The sequence below is a fragment of the Poecilia mexicana genome, unplaced genomic scaffold (genome assembly GCF_051168715.1).
Source record: "Poecilia mexicana isolate PSO_F unplaced genomic scaffold, ASM5116871v1 scaffold_14, whole genome shotgun sequence".
Lineage (NCBI taxonomy): Eukaryota > Metazoa > Chordata > Actinopteri > Cyprinodontiformes > Poeciliidae > Poecilia > Poecilia mexicana.
The window spans coordinates 19,858,932-19,881,731 of NW_028263383.1; the positions used below are offsets into that span (position 1 = coordinate 19,858,932).

At 39.6% G+C, this 22,800-nt stretch overlaps 1 protein-coding gene across 1 annotated transcript in view; it reads left to right on the forward strand.

Moving 5' to 3' along the window:
- Window positions 1-2,856: 2,856 nt before the first annotated feature.
- Window positions 2,857-22,800, forward strand: part of igsf9bb (immunoglobulin superfamily, member 9Bb) — a 61,666-nt gene continuing 41,722 nt past the window's right edge. The window contains exons 1-2 of the mRNA XM_088012626.1: window positions 2,857-2,890; window positions 14,516-14,707. Coding sequence (XP_087868752.1) covers window positions 2,857-2,890; window positions 14,516-14,707 — 226 coding nt within the window. The remainder of the gene's footprint in view (window positions 2,891-14,515; window positions 14,708-22,800) is intronic.

Here is a 22,800-nt window from a genome sequence, read left to right on the forward strand (position 1 = left end):
ATGCCTTGAACTGAGACTTTGAGCCTTTATATCTCATCTAGTGTCCTGTGACACTAGAGATCAGCATTGCCATCTCTGGCAACACGCTGCACCATACGGTCTAATTCAAAGACCGAATTCATCTTTGTCAAAGAAACCTCAGTCTGATGTCAGTAATTACTCAGGGTTTCTATATCAGCCTCCAGGAACAGTTATGCTTGGCAGGTAAAAGATGAGAGAAGCACATCCTTTGTTTAATTAGTCCTGTGGAATGATTGGAGTTTTTCCAGACATCTCTCTGGGCCTGAGCGCCTCACATATTTTTATTCTATTGTCAGGTTGAGGCTACATCGCTATCCAAAGAATTTTCCTAATCCAACTGTGTCCAGCTGAAATAACCTTGGACCTTTTAAGAATAGATGACTCTTCTAACATCCAAACATGTGAAAGTCAGCCACGGCACGGACCCACAAACCGCCACAGATACTGATTGGGGGTTTTACAACTTTCATTCTGGACAGCTCGGATGGGTTTTCTCATTTCAGACCAATAACCCTTCATCCCGTCGTATCCAAATGTAACCTCATCTGACTACATGACGTGTGTCTCTTGGACTAAACTAATCCTACTGGATGTTTCTGTCACAGGCAAACCCAACACATTTCCCTGAGTGAGACTGATCTGACATTTCCTAGAGTATTCTAAAATATCAGAAACCTTCACATCTTTCTTTGTTCCTCTCAAAGCTTCTTTGAGTTTATTGTGGTAACCACACTCTGTCAATCGCTGCTTTAGGAAAGCTTATGTTAGCCACTCTTTAAGAACACAGAGACTTTCATAAGGCTACAAGCTCCATCTTTGGACCAAAACCTTTTGTTTATTGTACAGTTGAACCTCCTACTTTGCTCCATAATACCCACATCTTAAGGCCACTCATCCACTCAGTGTCAGGATCGTGGTCTTTCATAAGCCTGTTACATTTATCCGCCTTGTCACATTGTTACTATGACAATGCAATAATGCAGATGCTGTTTGTGGATAACGCTAATGGATTCGGCCTCCAGATCGTTTCTGCAGTCAGACGTACCCATTGTTTTCAAAGGAAAGTCTCTGCTTGCTGTAATTTGTCAGTGTTTTCCTGATCTGCTTAGAGTCTCTAGTCTTCAAAGGATGCAGATTTTGTAATGTTTCTGGTGCTGCCTGTCCTGGTAGTGGTACTTTCAGATGTAGGGCGTCTGAAATTTAAGGTCTTCCATTTTCTTTCAGAAGTGCAGCAGTTTGGTTTTGATATTGACTTCCTGCTAACATACATCTTGTTTTCCCTGTGGGGTTTTATATACATCCTCTCACCACTGTACTCCATACGCCTACTCCCTTCCCTCCCCTCTCCTTCTTCTCAGCCCACTTCCCCAAGCTGGCTGGCTTTCTCTCCAGTCTCATTTTACAGCCTGGCCCAGTGATGCAGCACAGTCAGCTTCCTACATGCATACTCTCCACTCCCATTAATCATTCATGGGATTGAGCCTTAATATATCGGATCATAGCCTCATCTGTGCTGTTTTAAATTAAACTCAAGTTTTAAGCTTAACATCCTGACACCCGTCGTGAAGGGGTTCCTGCTGGCGTCGCAACATGTTAGCAAAGCTTAAAAATCGGAAGAAAATTCCTTCTGTGGACCAGTAATTAGGAACTTATCCTGCCCAATGTGCAAGACATGGAAATTTCCAGATACACGTGTTTAAATTTCCACTTAAAAAGTGTAGTAGCTTTAGCTTTGTTTCAGCAAATAGCTGCTTGTTCTTGCGACTCATCGATAAAGACCAGATTTATGGAGTCTACAACTAATAATGAAACAGATGCTTAGCTTTGGCTCTCTGCAGCTGCTCCAGGTTGCTTTACTGATTAGTGCTCTGTGCTAGTAGCCTCTGAGTTTAGCACAGTCATGCTTTGAGAGGTTCAGAGTTGTTACTCTGGACTTTACTTAAGGGTATCAGAAAAAATGGGTACTGAGTCATTTATGAAAGTTTTGACACACCATGCACTCTTCTCCTTCCACTTCACATTCAGGCCCTTCTTTGTGTTGGTCTGTCACATAAATTTCCAGTAAATTATAATGAGGTTTGTGGTAACTTGACATGATGAGAAAGACGTCGAGCATTATTAATGCTTCTACAAAGTACCACAACTAGTGATGGGACTTGATTGAAATAAATATGAAAATAAAATAAAAATTCTGAATCCCTTACTGCTTCTAAATTAATGCAAAAATAGACACACGAGCTCAGCAACAAAGACATTTATTGCCATTCAACCATCAGATTGGTGCAAAGTGCTATGATGCTCATTCAGTTTTCAGGTGTTTCAGGGAAAGTGGACTGTGGATGAATACAAAGCTTCCGACTTTGGACTTTCGTATGTAAAAACAACAAAAAATCAATTAAAACCTATTCAATTAGTTAATCAAAATTAATGTGTGAAGCCCCAGCTCTAAATACAATATAATTTCACCAGGGAAATGATAAAGATTACCTCCATAGTTCTTCACCTTTGCACCAGTAAATTGCTTCTTTGCTTTACTCCCAGGTAATATGAGAGGAATGACTTCATGAAAAAATAGCTGCAATGCCGATGTGATGCACCTGATGCTTAAATCGCCATTTTGATCAAATTAAGCTTTGATGTGAGGCGGGATACTGTGTTTTTATTTACACTAAATATTAGAATTTTTTGAATACGACAGTCGGGTTAAGTCTGACTTTTGGACACATGTACTTGGATTATGTAAAACAGCCGTAAAGCATCTTTACTCCCAACACATTTGGTACATTTTCTCCATAGTGCTTGATCGCCCCCTAAGGATCGTGCAGACTGATCAACATGGCGGCCTCTATGGATGGCTTCAAGGTGTCGGGTAACAACTTGCCTTGCATTCTGCTGACATGAACTATTCTTAATCCTCCGTTCAGAAGGTCATGTCAGTGTCGTCCAGCCAAAAGGTTTTAGACATACATGAGCTCTAGAGCGAAGAGGTTTAGTAATTCACCTAAACTGTTAAAAACTAATATGTAGAGAATGCATGGTTTAGCATGTGATTAATGTAGAGATTGCAGAGGTGAGCAGAAATATGAGAGGCTTTTGGAGAGATGGGAATAGGAAGTATGTGTGTGTGTGTATCCTCTTGATGCAGGATAGAGTTGTCATATGTAAATAAAGACATAATCAGGGTAACATCCTGGTTTTACTGAAAGCTGCTTACACTAACATCATTCTGCAGAGAAGAACATCATTTATCTCCTGCGTTTTGTAGGAGTCCTACTCGGTAATCTCACCCAGGGAGACGCATGTTTACTAATTTCTGCAATAAGGTTGGCACCTTTCTTTCCGTTGACCTCATTTCTAAGTTTTTATACAAGGATTAAACAAATCCTGGATGAAATCAATGAATGTGGCATTTTGTTCAAAATCTCAAAGTTGTTCCTGCTCTGTAATTTTATCCTTAAGTCTTTGGCACAAAACCTACTGACTTTTATTATTTCTACTGAAAATAAACAGAAACTGTTGGGATCCAAATCGTATTTTCTTTTAAATTAAACCAGAAACAATATGGATACTGCACAATCAATTAATATAGAACATTGTCACTGTTGTCCTGTATTATAAATATCACTCTTTAAATAATGACGAGTTGTCATTGATATTGATCGACACACTGCTGCACCTCTGGTAAAGCAGCTCAATTGTGGGGAAAACAAAAAACTGTTCTGATTATTTTTGGTCGATTTGAAATCAAGATTATTAGGTAGTTATTATTAAATACAATGCTCCAGGTCTGATAGTTTGTAACTTCTGGGTCAATTACACATAATGTTCTGGGTCAGATTATCACAGCGATGCTTTTCCTAAAACATATCTGCTAAGTTTCTTTTCTTTTTTTGCACACACATTACTACTGAAAAACATTTTTTTTTTATCTATCAGGCTCCAGCGGTTGTTTTTACACCAAACAAATGTTCAGTTAGACCAAACCGTGTGTTTATGTAGATGTGATGACATCGTTTGCTGCTTTAAACGTGCCGAGGGCAACTGTGAGTGTTTTCATTCTTCATTGCTGCATTTCTCTCCACCCCCCCTTCTGACAAGTGAAGGTAAAACATGAGGCAAACATCTGATTTCTGACGGAGTATCTGTCTTGGTGAAAAACAAAAAGCAGTGTTTGCTGACTGGGAACATCTGCCAGATGCTGCAAATGTAAATGTCAGTATATTTACACCATGGATCTAAAATACGGCGCTCTGCTGTAACTCTATGATTGCTGTGACTGAAAATAAAAAAGGTGTAGGTTGTTTTTATCGTCATTTATTGTTATCATGAGGAATACCGTATTTTATCATGATACATATCATCCACCTGTGTTACCAAGTCCGTCACATCAAGATTCTAACTATGCATTTGATTTATGTGATGAGTGTAAACACACACACACGGCGAAACAACACAGTGACTTCATTCACTATGCAGGGAGAAGGCCATTAAAGGCTCATTTGACGGAAACGAGGCTCGTTCAATCATCAGTTTAATGAACGTAAAAACTCCTCTGCAGCCTCTGAATCATCCACGCTCCTTTGTGGGGATTCCTGAACTCGAGTGTCCGCTGATCCGCCATCTGACCTAAATTCCAGCTGATCAGCAGGAGGTAAGAGGCTCAAAAACACTTTGCTGTCCTCAAAAGACACTTCAAGGCAAAATTAAGATATCAGGTATAAGCACAAGGTACAAGTGCTTCAAGTGCAGAAGATAGAGCACTCCTGTTTAGTCCTAATGAAATGTAGTCCTACTCTTGCCGTTTTGCGGTCATCATCTGTGTTAGAGTAAATATTTCCTCTCCTGTAATCCATTGTTTCTGCGTCACACTGAAGTGATTCCTGTCTGTTTTTTTGGCTCTTTCGGGTCTCCTGGACGCTGTGTAGAAAATTATGACGCCATATTTTCTCGCTTTAGAGCAAATGCATTTCCCTTGTGAGTGAATGATGTTGGCTACGTGATCCATCAGAGCCAGATGCTATTGGCTCCTGAGAAACTGCCCGTGTTATTTATAAAGTGATAACCAAGCACAGAGTGAGCAGAGGGCTTTTTGTTTGCGGTACTTTGACTCGTATTCTGTTAGATGGAGTGAGTGGATGTAAAAGTTGCAGGGAGACAGCTCTCGAGGACTTGAAATAATACCACTACAAAACGTCTGTGTTTTGCCTTTTTTTCCATTTTGGCACAGTAAATGGTCGGATACAACGTTCTGTGATTTGCTAAATGTTTTGGATTACAATTGGACTTTCACGTCACAAAATACATCTTTTAGGCAGATGGGTTTTTTTTCTTAAAATATTCACTGTTTTCCGTCTTAATTTAATCATTCTCAGTAACATAGGTGTTGATACTTAGATCTCAAAGATCTTCTCAATTCAAATAAACCTGAGGCCCAGGGTTCAAGGGGTCATAGGTCATCTGCGAAAGAAAATATTATGTACATTTAATCAAAAATCCTTCTAATTAACTAACCTAAACAATGTTGATCTTCTAAATATTGTTAAATTTATTGCTGAATCCTAACTTACATGGTTTAACTGGTGTGGTTTTGGTTTTAAAAAGATTTTCATTACGTTGAGGACAAACTAAGTAAACCACTAAATCTTGTATAAGTCTGGATGAAAGACTAATTCCATCAAACCAAACTGCATAATGCGTTTTCAAGTGTATCTGCGCAATTAAAATGATTTTACAAAAAAATTAAAAATAAAATTGCCTCGTGTTACCTGTATCAGGAACATTTTTATAGAAAAGCATCATTCTCTGACAGATGCAGCAACCAGAATCAAATATTGGACACAAACTGGAATAAAAGGTTATCGAAGGACCATATGAGCAGCACCAAGGCAGGTCAGAGAGTCCGGTGGGGATTTCATCTCTACACATTCCTCTAAGCTGATATTTACACAGAAACGGGCTCATCAAAGGAAGTGTGTCATAGAAAGCCTGAGCTGTGATAAACCCACCTGCTTTCAGATAGAATCAGTGAAAGGAGAATCCTTAAAAAAAAAGGTTTTTGTAATGAATCAAACCTTATTCTCTTATTCAGTAATGCGTCATGCACACCAGAGAGTTTAGCTTTTCACAATAAAAACAAGACTGCAACAGCTGCAACAGTACTCCACTGCTGGACTGAGGTTTGGAAGATCAAACTGGCTGAAAAAAAAACAACCTTGGAGAACCAAAGAGGAAGGATAAATTGGGGAAGTGCGCAAACACAAATGCTCACTTATGTACTTGTGTACAAAATTCTACTCCCACTGTTACCTATGATGTCCCCATATAAGTTTCTGGGGAGAGGACATTTGATGCTGCAGTCCGGTCTCCAATCGGCTGCATGGTTTCTAACAGCATGAGGCTTCACATCTTCAGTTCTGACCTCGTCCCCTGAGAACTACATGTTGTGCAATCTTGAAGTTTAGCTATTTCTTTACGCTGACATGTTCCAGAAACAGCTTGTAAATACTGTACGTCAAATGGTGCGACAGTGGTTATTATTTGCTCAGATTGTCTAACTCCAGATATTTTTCCATTGCTGTTACCATCATTAGCATAAAATCCCAAAAAGACCCTTCACTGCAGGCAGAAACAGAGTTGCCGCCGTTTGGCCCTCCATCGTGCTCATCTAAAGCATTCTTCATCAAGACCTTGCAAAGGAAATCCTTACTCTGCCTTTTTTCCCCCTCATTGTCATGCAGTCAGTCCAGTATGAAGTCTTCAGGGGCAGATCAAGAATCCAGGGAATTCCTCATTATCTATCAGAGGTAGTTCTCAGAAAACATGAGCAGAAAGGTCATGACGGTTTGTTGCCATGGCGGCAGCGTATCAAGGTCCTGGCATCAGTGACAGCCCGCCACTTAAATTTAAAATACCAAAAAAAATACCATTTTAGAAATAAAATTAAAATTAAAATTAGGATTTTTATAATAAAGAACTGAAAAGCATAATCAACAAGATAAGAATCAGATGTCCTTTCATTTTGTGCAAAGTTGATAACTAGTAGGCAACTTCTTAGCAATTCAGATTAAACGAATCATCACTTTTGTTGGAGCAACACTTGTATTCAGTTATGCTGTTTTTGATATTTACAACATTTTCATAAGAACTGAAGGTGACGGTTAATTGATGGTGCTATAAAACAGCTCCTTGTGTCTGGAAAGCACATAAAACCTCCCCTGCCTGCTGGTATTTTGTAGATGTATCTTTGGACTCTTTGAGATTGGAAGGCCTCCTTGCCAGCACCCTAATCTTTAGCTCCCTTTACAGATTTAAAGTTGGTTCTGGCTTTTAGATCACTTCTAATAAAACCCCACTACTCCCCCCACCCTTCCTCCACATACACACAGAGACTTGTACTGTCTCATAGTTGTATTTATTGTTTAGATCGGGCCTAAAAAATCCAACCTGATCCGGCCGGAGCCTGTAGGAATTGTCTCCAAGTCCACTCCGTCTGGGATGTGCGACTGATTGGAGCGGAGCTGTGTGAGCTGTGTGTGCACGCAGTACGCTTGGGCTGTAAACCTAAACTCTAGCTGTATTCTTGTAAATATCAAATCTGTTTTTTTTTGTTTTGTCTTGTTTTTACCATATAATAGGCAGTCAGTTACTTTCACATAACTCCCCCCTAATGTCATTGTGTTTCACCATAACCTTAGACCTTCTCCTTTCCGCTGTAGTTTTAATCTTGACCCCTCAACAGCTGGATCATCTAGCTGAGGTCCAAATGTGTGGAGTGATATGGAAAATTTCAGAACCTCAATTTCTCCTAAAGTTGAATTAATGGTGCCTGAACAGCATGTTTGCAGCAATGCTAAAATCCAAGTCTTGATTTAGGAATGTCGGGTCACAGATGATTAGCTTCATCTCCAGCAGAAGTAGGTCATGAAGAAGAAGCTGATTAATTAAGATTTTGCTAATGGCTGCATTATGGGGTAACTGGCTAATCTTTCTCGTCATGCAGATTGGAGCTAGTAAATTATTTTTTTTCTACAATTGAATAATTTTTCACTTTGTCTGACGGTAATATATTCCGCCTGCTGCAGCACGACGCCTCTCTGCTCCGCTCCTCGTACAGAAGGAGGATCAGATGCTACCGCACCCTGGAAAGATACCCTTTGAATTCCAAGTAATGAGCAAGTCTTGCATGAGAGCAAGAGACTCGGAATTAGGTCAAGTCTCCCACCCCGTCGTAGCGTTAAGGGGTTCAAGCCACGCTGGAGGATCTGAGGGTTACAATCTGCAACGCTCAGACAAAATGTTGAACTTTCAAGTCGCTGCATATTTTGTCTTTCAGAGTTGATTTGAATAACAGTTTTGATTCATATGAATTGTTATTCTGTCTGATGTTCATAAGGCTGTAAAAGCTCTTCATGGCCCGTTCTGGTGTTTCGGTTCTGCAGCTCAAAATTCGTCCGCAGAAGCAACAGTTGAATCAAAAATTGTAATTTTCTCCAAATACAAAGTTGTTATTTGAAAAATACATCAGTAGTGTTGTTCTTTAGGGGTTATCTGATGTCACAGATAACCTGCAAGAGTCGTCTACAGTAGAAGGAGGGACCGGGCTGGATGCCATGCTTTTTAGTCTGTTGGCCATATTGGATTTAACAAAGATAATTTCTTGCATTTGCAGCTGATGGCCAGCAGTTGATGGTGTATTTAATGATGCATTAGTGTCCACTTCAGGGGTCATTTAAAACATAAAAATCCACAAAAAGCACAAAAAAAAAAGGCTTTTAGGTAGCTGTCCACTGTAGTGACCACTGTTATCAAATCCAGCGTACAAATGTGCAGTTTTGGACACTTGAAGCTGACATTTGAAACTGTCGTATTTCAAATGTGATTCAGAAAGCTGCCGCCTGCACAGCCATCAGAACCCGGCTCATTCTCCCACTATCTGTGCTGGTTGGATCTCAGCGTTATTAATGGCTCCATTAATTTTACAAAGGTCTCATTTTGTTAGTGCCATAACACAGGTTTAACTTTTAAATCAGACACAGAGAGACTCGGAGCAGGTGAAAGAATAATAAATGGTATGATAATGTGCTGACCTTGCTGTAGTCATGAATAATTGCTGTGAACGTGTCATTTATATTTCAGCCTTATTTGCACTTTGCAGAGTGGGCCGAGCCGTCGCTGTTAAAAACACTTCTAGGGATAAAACCAGGCGCCGGACCAAAACTAGCAACTGTGGACCTGAGGAAATTTAAATTTCAACATAAGTACTTAAAATGCGTTTCTTCTTGTCATTACTTGTGCCTGTAGATATCACATCTATTTTCACTTAAAATGAGAAAAAAATATATTTTAAAGTAATATTTAAAATAAAATCTGCAGAGAATGGAGTGTTTATCAAGTAAAGCCTGAACAGATTTAAAATGGACTGGTGATCGAAAGCATGTAATTGATTTAATTAACATCATAAAATCATTCAAAGCAATGTTCTAAGTTGATAAAACATGAAACCAACCTTTACTGTGTTTTATCTGCAGGTTATGAGTCAGTTATCAATACGTTGTACCTAAAGAGACTGACATTAGCGTTAGCTTAGCACTTTTTTTTTTTTTTTTTACAAGCTAGCTCTTTATGCATTTTAGTTGTGGGGTGCTGACCAATAATAAAACCTGATGACATGATGAGGCATGAATGCGTCAAGATGTTTCAGAAAATACTGATTAGTTTCTTATCGTCTCGGTTCTGGACTGACTTTCCTCTGAACTTGTGTTTTGGTCATAAGCCCTTTTCTTTCTCTGTAGTTTCTCTCCAGCTCTTCCTTCGTTTTATCAGCCTTGTGTTTGTATATTCTCCCGTGTGTCATTGTTCTCTGCTGGATTCTTGCGTCTCCCTCTGTGTCTGTCCACGTGCTGCCTCTTGGTCTCCTTTCAGTGTTCCTCGTTCTACTGAGGCGTCCTGTAGATGTTTCGGACTTTGCGTTAAATCGTCATACAACTGCCACACTGCGCTTCGATCCTCCACTCACCTTACAAACCAGGACACTTGTTCTTCTGATGTATGTCTGACTTCCTTTTAAATACACCAATAATACTGAACACAGTGTCTTCTTCACTCAGTAACAATTGCCACGATGAAGAAAGTTGTTGTTGGTTAGAGCCCTATTTTTATGTGCCATGTATTTACTTATCTGTACATTTTTTTGTTTTTACTTTTTCAGTGTTTAACCGGCTGCTCTCCCTCCCATCAGGGCTGATGAAGCAGAAATTTGTCCAATCTTTGTCAAAAGCCAGTATATCTGTTTCTGCTTTAATTTAAAACTGATCAGTCAAGATTCAGATACTAAAAGAAAAGCAATGTCATGTGATTCTTAATTACAGAACAGTGAAATTTTAACTTACTTTTTAAGCTGTCTTGGATTTTGGAATTTAGCTACTAACGAAGTAGGCTTCTCCACTTTTAAAGTTGATAAAATCCCGTATTCGCAGGCCTTTTCAACAGCCACAGTGTATTTGGTCATTTTGTTTAGGCCGCCTAAATATTCCCTAAATTCTCGGCACTAATGCTACAGTCCTCAGAGTCAGGTAAAAGCAAACGTTCTTGTACTTTGATGGCAGGGAGTTGTGCATTTGCATAAATATTAATGAAACATCTGGCAGCTGCAGGGCATGTGATATCTCCTTGTTATCGTCTAATGTATTTTTAATTATTGCATATTACTAGTTAGGCACCATCCATGAACGTAACCGAGGGCTCTGGAGCCTCCAGAGTTTCCACAACGAACATTTTCACCCGACATAATCGCGTCTCCCGCCGCTGAGCTCAGATTATGTTACAAGCCTCTGTGAAGCTTGGTCTACCTTGCGTAAGTGAGCAGTCCTCCTGGCATCGCATCACACACACACACACACACACACGCACACACACACACACACACCCACCCACACACACACACACACACGCACACACACACACACTGCGTTGTGAGTCAGTGCACCTCAGTGGTTTCACCGTGTCCTCCCCTGAGTCTTTGATTGTAAATGAGCTAAACCTTAATGTTTGCCACGCCGTGGTGGTGGGGCAGGGCGAGTGGGGGCAGGGGGCGCCCTTCCTCTCATCTTTTAGCCCTCTGCTCTCCCGGGCGTCCCCGTCGTCTCACCAGGTCCAAACGGTGAAGTCATACCTTCCAAGGTGGCCTGTTTTTGTGCAGTGTCTGATGATGTCACCAGCAGCCAATCAACATGTAGCACAGCGCGAAGGAGCGCGAGTGTGTGTTTGTATGTCGGTGTTAGTGTGTGTGAGCGAGGGAGAGGGCGAGGTGACGGTGGGTGAGAAATCACAGCTGGGGGAAAAAAAAAAATCGCTCAGTTATGTCTACTATCTGCTTCTTCCAGCTTTATTTTACAAAAGCAGAATCATTTCAGAACCCTAATCTTTCTGATAGGATTTCTCTCATATTCTTTTTAAGAAAGCTAAACGTTGCTTTGTGTTGATATTAACCTTCTCCGGTGTTTTGTGAGTGGGGAGGTCATTCACAATAAGAAGTAATTATACAATAAACACTTTGATCGTAGCATGATGAAAGCAGTTTTCTTCCATTGAGGGGAGCCTATGCTGTGTCTTTTCATGCCTGTGTATTGCTGCTGTAGGAGGGATTTCAAAACCTCAGAGCACTGGCTTCAATAGATATTTAATTATCAGAGTAGTTTAATTGTTTGCTGCTGCTCCATGACGAACAAACGCTAATTGCAACACGGAGACAGTTTGAGGAGACTGCAACTACTAAGCTGAAGGACTTTTTTGTTGTTCTTGAGAAGCTTCTTTGCTTCAAAAATTGTTTTTCTGTTCTACTTATACTAAGTTCTTTAAGATGGTGCAGCTGGTTTATATTCATAAACGTTTTTTGGTTCAGATGGGGGAACAAACCCCAACTAATTTTACACCCCGTCACATCAAACTCCACTTTGGTGATGCGCTGAACCAAAGATTGGCTCTGAGTTACTTTGGGAGAGGCTTTGGTAGCAGTTGCTATGGTAATTGCACAGCATTGCCTATTGACCTTATTTTCTGTAAAAGTACTCAACCATTTTGAGTAATGTTGTTTACTGACTTGCTCTGACATCTTCTCCTTTTTTGTGCTGATTAACTTATCAAGCTCATTTGTGCTATTTCAAATCAAAAAATGTTTCAGCAGCTTCTGAAAGACCAAGATGATATTTGTCACAAAGCAGCGGGGTGTTTAAAACAATATTCCAATATGATTTCTGCACCCGAAAATTAGATGAAATCTCCTCCAACAAATTCTTGTGGATGTCTGAAGAATCCAAAGTAACAAACAGCTGAACTTGTTCACAAGCAAGTAGAATCTCTCAACCAATAAGTATCTATACCTAATCCTACTTTGTAGCTTAGCATTCCTCTGAATTCCTGTTAGATTTTCTGCTCACTGCCAAACATCAGAAAATGTTAGGCAAACCTCAGACTTCACGGTAAAAGCTGTGTTACCCATAATGCTATGCACCACATGTTCCTGCTCTTAGTCATTCAGATACTTTGTTTTGGTCTTGTATCGTGGTGAAGGGTCAGTGCTAAATAGTTATTTAGCTAACATTTGTGACAATGATCACAAATGTTTTGCAGGAAAAGTTGAGAAAAAACTTAATTTTAGATAATTACCTTTGCCTTTTCCTTGTTAGAGTTGGATTGTTGACTTTGCTTGCTTGATGTTGTTTTGGTTGATGGCGCGTATTTAAAATGTTTTCTCATGTTTCCAAGTATTTTAGCTTTGTTTTACACTTCTTAAATTAATGTATCTAAAATGAAGGCCTTAAAATGTCTTAAATTCATTGCAATGAGTTTAATTTAATTTTCTCTCACGGGACTTTACTGTTTCCCAAAAACTCTGAGTTGCCCGCAGATATCTTCACTGCGTTCTGGGACTTGAGGTGTGGTTGCGGCTACCACTAGCTTGCTGCTAATACTTGCTAAAGCTAGCCAGCTTTTTCTTAAAGTTCATCATGACTTACTGCAAATTTTTCAGCAGTTGACTGACTTACTCCAGCTGCTGACCTATATGATTTATTTATTTCCATTTATTTTGTACATTTTTGTCGTTACGCAGATGTTACGCATTACTATTATTGTTACTGAGTCGGTGAAACCTGGAGAAACTCTGCTTTCTGCCCAGGGAGGGGGACATATTTCTTTTATTTATCACCATAAATTAAGTGCTGCACTGCTGAGTTCCACCTTTGACAAAACCGCACCAAGTCGTTCAGTTTTCAAGTAGAGATCTTTTCTGTTTTGAAGAAAAGATCATTCAATACCCCCAGTTTTGTGAAGCCTATAAACTTTTCACAGGTGAGAACAAGTTGACCCAGCAGATCCTGAGAGCGAGCGGAAACATTCAGACGAAAGGGATTACAGAACAGATAGCTGAATTTATCGCTATCTGAATTTATCGCTAATTTGTCCCTCTGGTCAGGAACTAGCTGTTTTTTTCATTAGCGCTGTATTAGAGCTACAGACTGAAGTCAAGTGAAGTCATTTTTGAAAAATGTTCTGGATAAAAAAAGGAATCTCACTGTAGTCAGTAACATAATGACTGATCCTGTTCGACATTTTTGCATAGGCTTTGCTAGGCGGCGCACAGAGACGCTTTCTGTCTCAGTTCATAGAGAGATAAATGACAAAGTTCTTGTTCTGCTTGCCGTCTTACTCTTTCGGTTCTGAAGGACATTCTTTCAGCTGCTGAGACACTTGATTAGATGCGTTGACTTGGACGATGATACCATTCATTCTTTAAGCTGAGCCATGTTAGAACTGGCATGAGAACAATAGAAGGATTCAGATTCAGAGAGAGGACGTTCAGCGCTTCATTCCCCAGATCAGAGTGAATTCTGTTCAGAAAGGGTCAAAGGTCGAGGTATTTCTGAATATCCAGACATTTATGCCACACTGCTTCTCTGCCGACGCCTCTCGGTGCTCTCGGAGACAAACAGGATGAAAGAGCTTCTGTTGAGGTGGTTTAAATTACTCTTACTGATCGTGCTACATCCTCCCCTCTGCAATGAATTTCTCACTTGCTCACATGCTGCTCAGATTGCTGAACTTGCGAAGTGGGATTTCTCACTATATCACTTTCTTCATGGGAGGAACGTCGTTCTTTTCTCTTTTAACCTGAACTAACCACTTCATTTCCTATCGAATCACAGAAGATATCCTAACCACAGAATACCATACCTGGTTGGTAGTTAAGAATATTTGTGTTTACTGTGCTTGGCATTAATATATTTGGTGGGGCAGAAGGACTTTTAGTCTTTTATAGAACCATCTGATATAGATGAGAAGAGACGAATTGGGAAATGTCTTTCTCCAAGGGATTATTTGTGCCACCCTCTCTGAAAAAAGCATCCATAAAATTACCCTTTGAATGGCGGGTCAGACTGTAAGTAGACTGATGCATATCTTGGTACGTTTAGTCTGACTTGTACCCTTTGTGTCCCAGGTGCCCACGGAGTGCGAGAGGAGCCCCAGTTTGTGACGGCACGCGCAGGAGAGAGCGTCATCTTGGGATGCGACGTGCCTCACCCGCTGAACGGAAAGCCCTATGTGGTGGAGTGGTTCAAGTATGGAATGCCAATCCCTTTCTTCATCAACTTTCGCTTCTACCCTCCTCATGTGGACCCAGAATATGCCGGTAAATGTCCAAAGTATAGTCACGCCGATGGCTTTTTTAGCACAGACAAGGAAAGCGGAGCAGCTTAAGTTGAAGTGATAGGAGTACAGACATTTTTGGTGTTTACATTTTCTCTTCTGGGTGAAAGATATTGATCTTTTCTTTATATGCACCTCATTGTTTTACTAATTTATAGCTATATATTTATGACAGTGCTCACAGACTTCTTCAAGAAAGGACATTAAGCTTCCAGTCCGATAAATCAGCCATGATTTCCTTAGTCTTGGGAGACCAGCGATTGGCCAATGCGTTCACAAGAAACCAATATAATCACCAACCTTATTTACTTACGCGACTCTTAGGACAAAAAAAAAATTGTCCTAAAAAGTCAATTAAAATTTGGATTGGCAGATAAGGCTTTTTAAAAACTGGCAATCGGTCAGAAAACTGCGATCGCTGCACGCCAACAATGAACCCATATCGATTCGTAGAAACTATATATGGATTTAGATATATCTATATCGGTCTTCTTTTTCTGTCCTGCTTTGATGTAAGCATTTTGTCCGAGCTGCCTGATCAGCTCTGCTCTCCCCTGCATGAGTTATGACAGCATAAATGAGATGACATTTCCTTAAGAGGCAGCAGCTCTTTCCATCCCACATTATTTATGTGCAGTAGGGGTCTGATTGTATGTCTTAGACTCGGGGAGTTTTATCACGCTTCTATTCATGTCCAACTGTAGCACATAAGTTGTCATTTCAGGAGTGTGAGATGGATTCAGCAACCACCAGGACTTCAGCTATCTAGACACAAAGCATTATGGGATTACGTAACAGAGCGATGTAGCTGGTGCATGTCATGCTTTGCATTTCAATGGCGATCTCTCTGGGGTTTAATAAACGTGCATTGTTTTCAGTTGTGAGCTGCAGCCCCTTCACCTGCTGCAGAAGGTCCAGAAAATAAAAAATAATAACTTTCCTACAGGATCTGTTTGTTGATCATTTTAAATTGGTAGCCAGTGCAAGTCACATGTGTCAAACTCAATGCCCGGGGGCCAAATCTGGCCCACCGTAGCTTTCTATGTGGACCTCTAGACTCCAGATTACATCAATTAGTCCCTCCAGTTTTTCACAAATCTGCAAAATTCCTACAAAATCAACAGATCCCCACATTTTTTCTTAAAATTGACCGAAAACATTGGGTTTAAGTGACTGTTGCCTCAGCCTTACAAGATGTCGAGCTATAGTCCGTGATCAATATGACGAGTAATAAAAGTTACATTTAGTATCATACATTAGTGAAAATATCCTTACAAATATTTCTAAATTAGCACCACAAAGTCTGTGATTTTGATTGTAAAAAAACAAACAAACAAAAACCCCACAAACATCCACAAAATCCTGGACAGACTAACCAGTGTGAAAAGATGTTCAGTATTTAATTTTAAGAAATGCTTATTGAATACTAATACAAACAGCCATTTATCGATATTTTAACACCTTAGTGGGTTTTATTAATACATTCTGGCCCTTTAAGAACATTCAGAAATGAGTTCGACACCCAAGAATGTGTGCTTGAAATGCAGGGTTTACCCAGAAACATGCTAACCTTAGAGGTAGAGGCACTAGGGAAAAAAGGCAACAAAATAAAATGCAATCAAAAAGATATTCATTTTATGATATTAAAAATGTATTTTTGCACTTACACAAATACAAATTTACATTTTGAACATTTTGTAAATCATTCTACTTAGTTGCACATTCCTTCGGAGTACGCTAGTTTTAGTAACTGCACAGTATTTTATGTTGTAATTTTGCATTTGCTTTCAATTATTTTTCATATTTATATTTTGAATTTTTATCTTTAAGACAAAAAATAAATAAAACTTCTTCCAAAATCCGAATTGGCAGATCGGCCTTGTTAAAGATCAGTGATTGGTCAGAAAGTCGGTGTGTCTTTTCTAAAAAGAGTTCAGCTGAGTTACAAATCAATTTTTTTTTGTCAATTTTACCATCTGCATAAGGAATAAAAATAAAAAAACACTGTTTCCTTAATACCAGTATTACCCAGTTTTACCTCATTGTGGAGGTAAACCCGATAATGTCTGCATCAAATTATCCGCAGCGTCGACCTTATCTGTAATGAGACACATTTTTACTTTTAACACGGGCGATTCCGATCTACCGATCTGTTTGAAAGCACACCGATTGATTCACCACTGTCTATATCAGATAAAGATGTCAAACACTTCCTGTCTCAACTGCAAGAGAAACACTGCAGATTAGAACATCGCTGGAAATAAAGATGATTTGCATAGTCCTGGAATATCATCACACACGCTATGAAGCACGGCATCGAGGCGTCTTCAGGGAGTGCAGGTGGCTGACGATGAACATATCTGTTTGAAATACAGAATCACTACCTGTGAGAAACACCAGACTTCGTTCTGATTACGCCACATGCTGAACTCCTGGGTAACTCCTCCTGCAGTAACCAGTGAAAATTTATCTGAAGAAGCCATGCTATTTATTTTGTTTTACTTTTACAGTCCTTTCTCTGTTCTAGTGAAGTTTGTACAGATCAGTAGAGAAGTGGAGGGGAATCGACGGGTAAGTCGATTGACGGGAACTCAAGCGATTGGGACTGAACAGCTGTAGGAAAACCAGTAATTAGTCAGGCTAACCAATTAAACGGCTTCATTTTGCAAGGGAGTGTAAAGATTGGTCATGGTCAGGGAGTTTTTCTAATAAATTTGTAACAATTCTAAAGTTTCACTTGTGATTTTTTAAATCTCCCTTTCCCTTCTAAGGAATAAAACTCGATTGAACTTAAAATTTGTCTCCATGTTAGATCCATAAAGCTCTCTGTGTCGTGTCATGCTATGCGTTAACATGTAGTCATTTAGCAGATGGTTTTATCTGCAGTGACTCACACAGTAGAATCAAAACGAAAGCGTCAGCCGCTCCAAAGTAAAGCAGAACTACAGGTGGGACAGAAACGTGTCTGATCGTTGAGTAGATGAAGCGTTCCCTGAGAGATTAGCTTTTAATTTTACACTGGACTCTCTCTGGGATATCCATGACCTGATACCGTTGGGAAGCGTTTTTAAAGTAAAGTACCGGTGACGCGTCAGTGAACATTTTTTCCAAGTGAACACCTGTTCTTCTTAAGTAAAGATAAACCTTTATTGGCCTTTGCCACCTCTAACTTTACCTCGCTTTTCGGTCAGAGCCGCAGTTTCCAAGTTTCCAAGCTCACAGAGCACTTCTGCCCTGCACCTACCCTGCTCAGCTCCTTCAGACTAGCCAGCAGAAATTAGCAAACACCTGGTGGAGCTGGGGATCTGCTGGGTTCGTCATATGAGCTGCTTCTCAGTGAGACTCTGGTAAAATCGTTAAAGGGTTGTCAGAGCAGCCGTGATGCGACAACTTCCAGAAGGCGGAGTTTCAGAAAGAGCAGGAGCTTTTAAAGAGGCCCAATTTCAATGCGTTAAATTACAAAGTCACATTTCTTTTAAGTCATATTTGATATATAGAGCATTTTTATAAACAACTGAAGGTAACGTAGTAACTTGATTGTGCTATAAAATAGGACAATGTGGCTGGAAAATACCCAGCACTGCCCCTTTAAGCGTACTAAGGTTCTAAACTGAGCTGGTTTCCATTATTCTCAACACAGGTCAGGTATTTTGAGCCCACTTAACCCTGCTGTTGGTTTAGCAAATTTGATTTCCTTCCCAAGATAGTTTCAGATTATTGCATATGAAAGAGACTCTGTGACTTCAGTCTCAACCAGCACATATCCGTCTTCTCTTATTTGCTCTGGTAAACGTTCCTCGCTGGGTAGGAAGAACTGGATGTTGTTTGAGCTGAATAATTACTGTTGTGGGATTACACGCTGCTGAGTTCATTACTGAAAGAAAAGGCTTTTAAGTTTGCCCACACTGGATTTTGTGTGTGATAATGACATAATTGTGACTTTGTGCGGTTAATGGAGTGTGGAGACAAAACAAGGCCAGTGAGATTTTAGAGTGTTCGTTTTTAAATGCCACCAAAACCCCTCGGTGACTTCTAACCACAGTCGGGCTAAATGGATCTTTTCTGTTTTTACTGGTGCCTTTAATTTTACTGCTGCAGTCAAATGACATGGAGGCATTATGCAGTGATGCCGCTTTTATAGAATGAAGCGGTCCTTTGTGCGCTCTGCACGTCGTCGTCGTATCTTTGAGATGGCGGCTTCGATTTGCTGCTGTTTTTTGTGTCATGAAAAGCGCTGTTGAATATTTTAGGCCTTACATTAGCAGCACAAGTGGGGAATTTTCCAATCAATGCTTTTCCTTCAGAGCCCAGGGGGGCAGTGAGGGTTCCATCCAAATCTGTTCCCTGTCTGCTAGCGCTGCGTATCGGTCTGATATTTACGTTTTCCTGAAACACAAATGGGAAAAACTGCACTTTGTAAATACATTTAAGTTGTATTTTTGCAGTGTTATTTATAAAATACTAGAATTACCCAGAAAACACAACCAATAAGCTTGTGACCTGACCCGCAGTCTATACACCCCAACATCACACGTTTCTTTCCCCATCTACCTTATTCTGCATAATAATACTGTTTTGGCTCGTTCTTCCTGCTGTGTGTTTAAAATCTAATTGTCTGCTTCACATGCAGCGCCGTGTGAGATCAATAAAACTGCTGAGCATGCAGTGCTGCTGGTTTTGATCAAATAAGGAGTCGATTCAGAGTGCAGTCGGGCAAAGCAGCGATATCAGGCCGACACCAGAACCACAACTGTCTGACACAAAGCCAAAGGCGATCGCGTCAGATGAAATTCCTGAAGCCGAGGGAGAGCAGTTCTCTTTAACGCACTGCCTGACAAAAAAAAAAAAAAAACTGAGATGAAAAAAAAAATCACGTCAGGTGTCTGTAGGATCACACGGATAGAGGAGTTTGCGGCACCACTACAATACCGGTCCATTGTCAGCAGAGTGCGGCCTTGAAACAAGCAACGATTAAGTGTGGATTGAAGTCGTAAAAAAACCCACAGAGTTGAAATCTGAGCTGATCTCACATATTTGAAAGATTTAGAGACCCGGATGCCAACATGAGGACGTCAGCAGCAACCCACAGATACACACAGGTAAAATATGTTGAGTGAAGTTTATAGCACATTTCAACAAGAAAGCAGTCAAAAGTGCTTTACATGATATAAACCTAACACCATGTGCAGACAAAAGAACATTAAATTGCAGTGGCAAAAATAAAGTTGCAATACAAAAAATAAAAAGTTGCAATACAGACTAGAATTAATCAATGTTTCAGTTTTTATGAGTAAAAGGCAACTACAAACAGGTGATTTAACTCTGAGCTCAGAGTTTCAACTGCTTTGCACTTTTCTGTCCGTTTGTTTCCAGACTAGAGGAGCATAGAAGCTTCTCCATGTTTGGTTCTGGTTCTGGGGATGCAGAGCAGACCAGAACCAGAAGACCTGGATGGTCTGATACAACAACAACAACAACAACAACATTGAAGACAATAGAAAATGTATTTATTGAAGTAAATAGCTAGCTGCAGGAAAGCAGACAACTAGTGACTTATTACTTCAAATATAGATGCTGCAACTTGGTATCATGCACACAATTAAATATAATAGCAGTTATTGCTGTCGGGGTTTTTTTTCTTTGGCCTTGGGTGTGCTACTCAAACATTTTCATGATTTTGTCGGTTTTCTAGTTTTCTTATTTTCAATGATCATCAGTTTATGGCTGCAGCGTTTTGTTGCAGTCCATCGCCTTGTTAAAATATCTCAGGCCTTCTTTGCAATATTTCATAGCGGCCTTCAGGGGAAACTTAAGGTTTAGCTATTACCACATGTGATTTTTTTTTTGTCCTGCAGAATTTAAAGCAAGCCAGGCAGCTTATGGTGCCGCGGTGTCTCCCAAGATCTCGTTATCAGCCCCCCCTGAGCTTTCAGGGATCAAGGATCCTTGTTCAGGGTTTCACAGAGTCGCCTGGTAGTAATACTTTAAACTCTCAGGCCACACAGTTAATTGGAATTTGTCTGCAGCTATACGCCATTATATCAGTAAGCAACCCACAAATATGGTGGTGTTTTACACCAGTTTAAGTCCATCTGTTCAAAACCCAGACATAAACATCTTCGTGCCTTTCAGTTTTAGCAACATGACAATGTCTGGATATTTCAGAATGGAAATCAACCAACTTTTCACAGGGATTTGAATCATTTTGGAAGAATTGTTAAAAAATGTAACACATAATAGAATGCGACTCCGTCTTTGGTGAGCTTGACCTGTCTGCTGTAAACGGGTGAAGAACATGTCTGTGGAAATGTCCAGCGATGTTTGAGGATTTTGTCCCTGTACAGATTTATTTTTCTTGGTTAAAATTAAAGCAGATTCAAAGTACACTTTTTAAAGAGAAAAAGTGTTTACTAAAAAAATAAATATGAAGATAAAGCTAATAGGCAACCTCAAAACTGACCCTACCAACGATTTTGTTTTTTTGTCCCATTCTTCATTAATCAATAATTGTTTTCCTCTTAGAAAATGAAATAATCACAGAAAAGTGAATTTTCCATTTACCTGGGTTTTTCTTTGGTAATTTGATTATCAGAAACATTAAAAAAGGTCAAATACTTTTTTCCCAGCATTTTATGTCATTCATCTGCTGTCTCTTTAATTCGTACTACTTTGTATAAATAGAGTTAAAATCAAGAATTTAATGGTACTTTCAGTCATGCTGTGAATTTTCTCTTTGGTATTTTACAACCATCTGCAGCTGGGGGAACTCTCCACTCTCAAAAGGAATCTTAGAAGATAGTTTACAGCGAGTGACACATTAGTACCGTGTTCATGTAGACTCACTCGAGCGTGGCTTCTCATTTGCTTTAATGCCTTAATACATCAAGTCCAATAGGGGATCCAGAGAAGAGACCGTTAACGCTCAGCCAATGAGAACTGAAAGGGCCAACTGAAGCCAAATTATCTTTAAGCAAACAGTTTTAGTGTAGACATAATCAGCGTTTAACGCTCATCGGTATGAAATGAATAGCCTAGCAAAAATAAGCAGCAAGGCATCCCTCTTCTGTCTGGTTTCAGTCACAAAGAAAACAGCAATGAATGGAAACCAGACAAATAGAAGCTCATAGTTGACTTAATGGTTTTCCCTTTGGTGCAGACATGTTATGTGGAACTACACTACAGGCAAATTTTATTTTATTTTTTCTTTTGCTCATATGCGACCTGTGTCTGACTTTTTCATAGCAGTTTGAAGCGATCAATTCGGATGTCTTTACTTTTCCAAAAATATCCCATTTCTGCCACCTCCATATGTGATACCAAATCAGATTTGCAACTGATCATTTTCAAAGGATCAGCAGCAAAACTGGCACATCGCATTTTATCCAACTTTTAAGTCTAGCGTCTTAGTTTTGCACCAGAAGAAGCAAGACTCTGTAAATCCGGATGTAAAACAATGGCTAAAAATTATAACTATGCAATTATGAAAGAAGTCTGTCGGTGAAGAACATTACATCACAATCTCACCACGTCCAACCAGACTTCTTTACAGAAGGAGCAGTCAAAGCACCACAACACTGTATTCATTAATATTAGTTGTACCTTTTCTTTATTAACAAGTTACGATGTTGTGACGTAACATTGCTGAGTAACTTTAAAATCCATCCATTATCCCTTCTGTAAACATCGCGCCGCTGTGTGTGTAACCCACAAAAAAGGTTATTTTAAATACATTTAATAGTAGATGGCAAGTTAAGTTAATTTGCTTTCCTAATACCAACACTACAGAAGTACAAAGGAAGTTGGGCCTGATCAGGAGATTCTAAATTCGGGGGAGCCTAGGTGTGAACAACAGAGGAGAGCACACAATGTATGTAAAAAAAAAGTAGAATTTAATATAAACAACATTTGTAGATCCACAATGTACAAATAAACAAAAATTGTGCGTTTTTTTTTTTTTTTAAAGAAAGAAATTTAAATAAAAGAAATAACCCAGTCTTTTTGATGTCTGTCAAATGTTCTTTCCAAGTTTGTTTAGTCTTTCCAATGTGTTTGTTGAATATTTTTTCAATGTTTCAC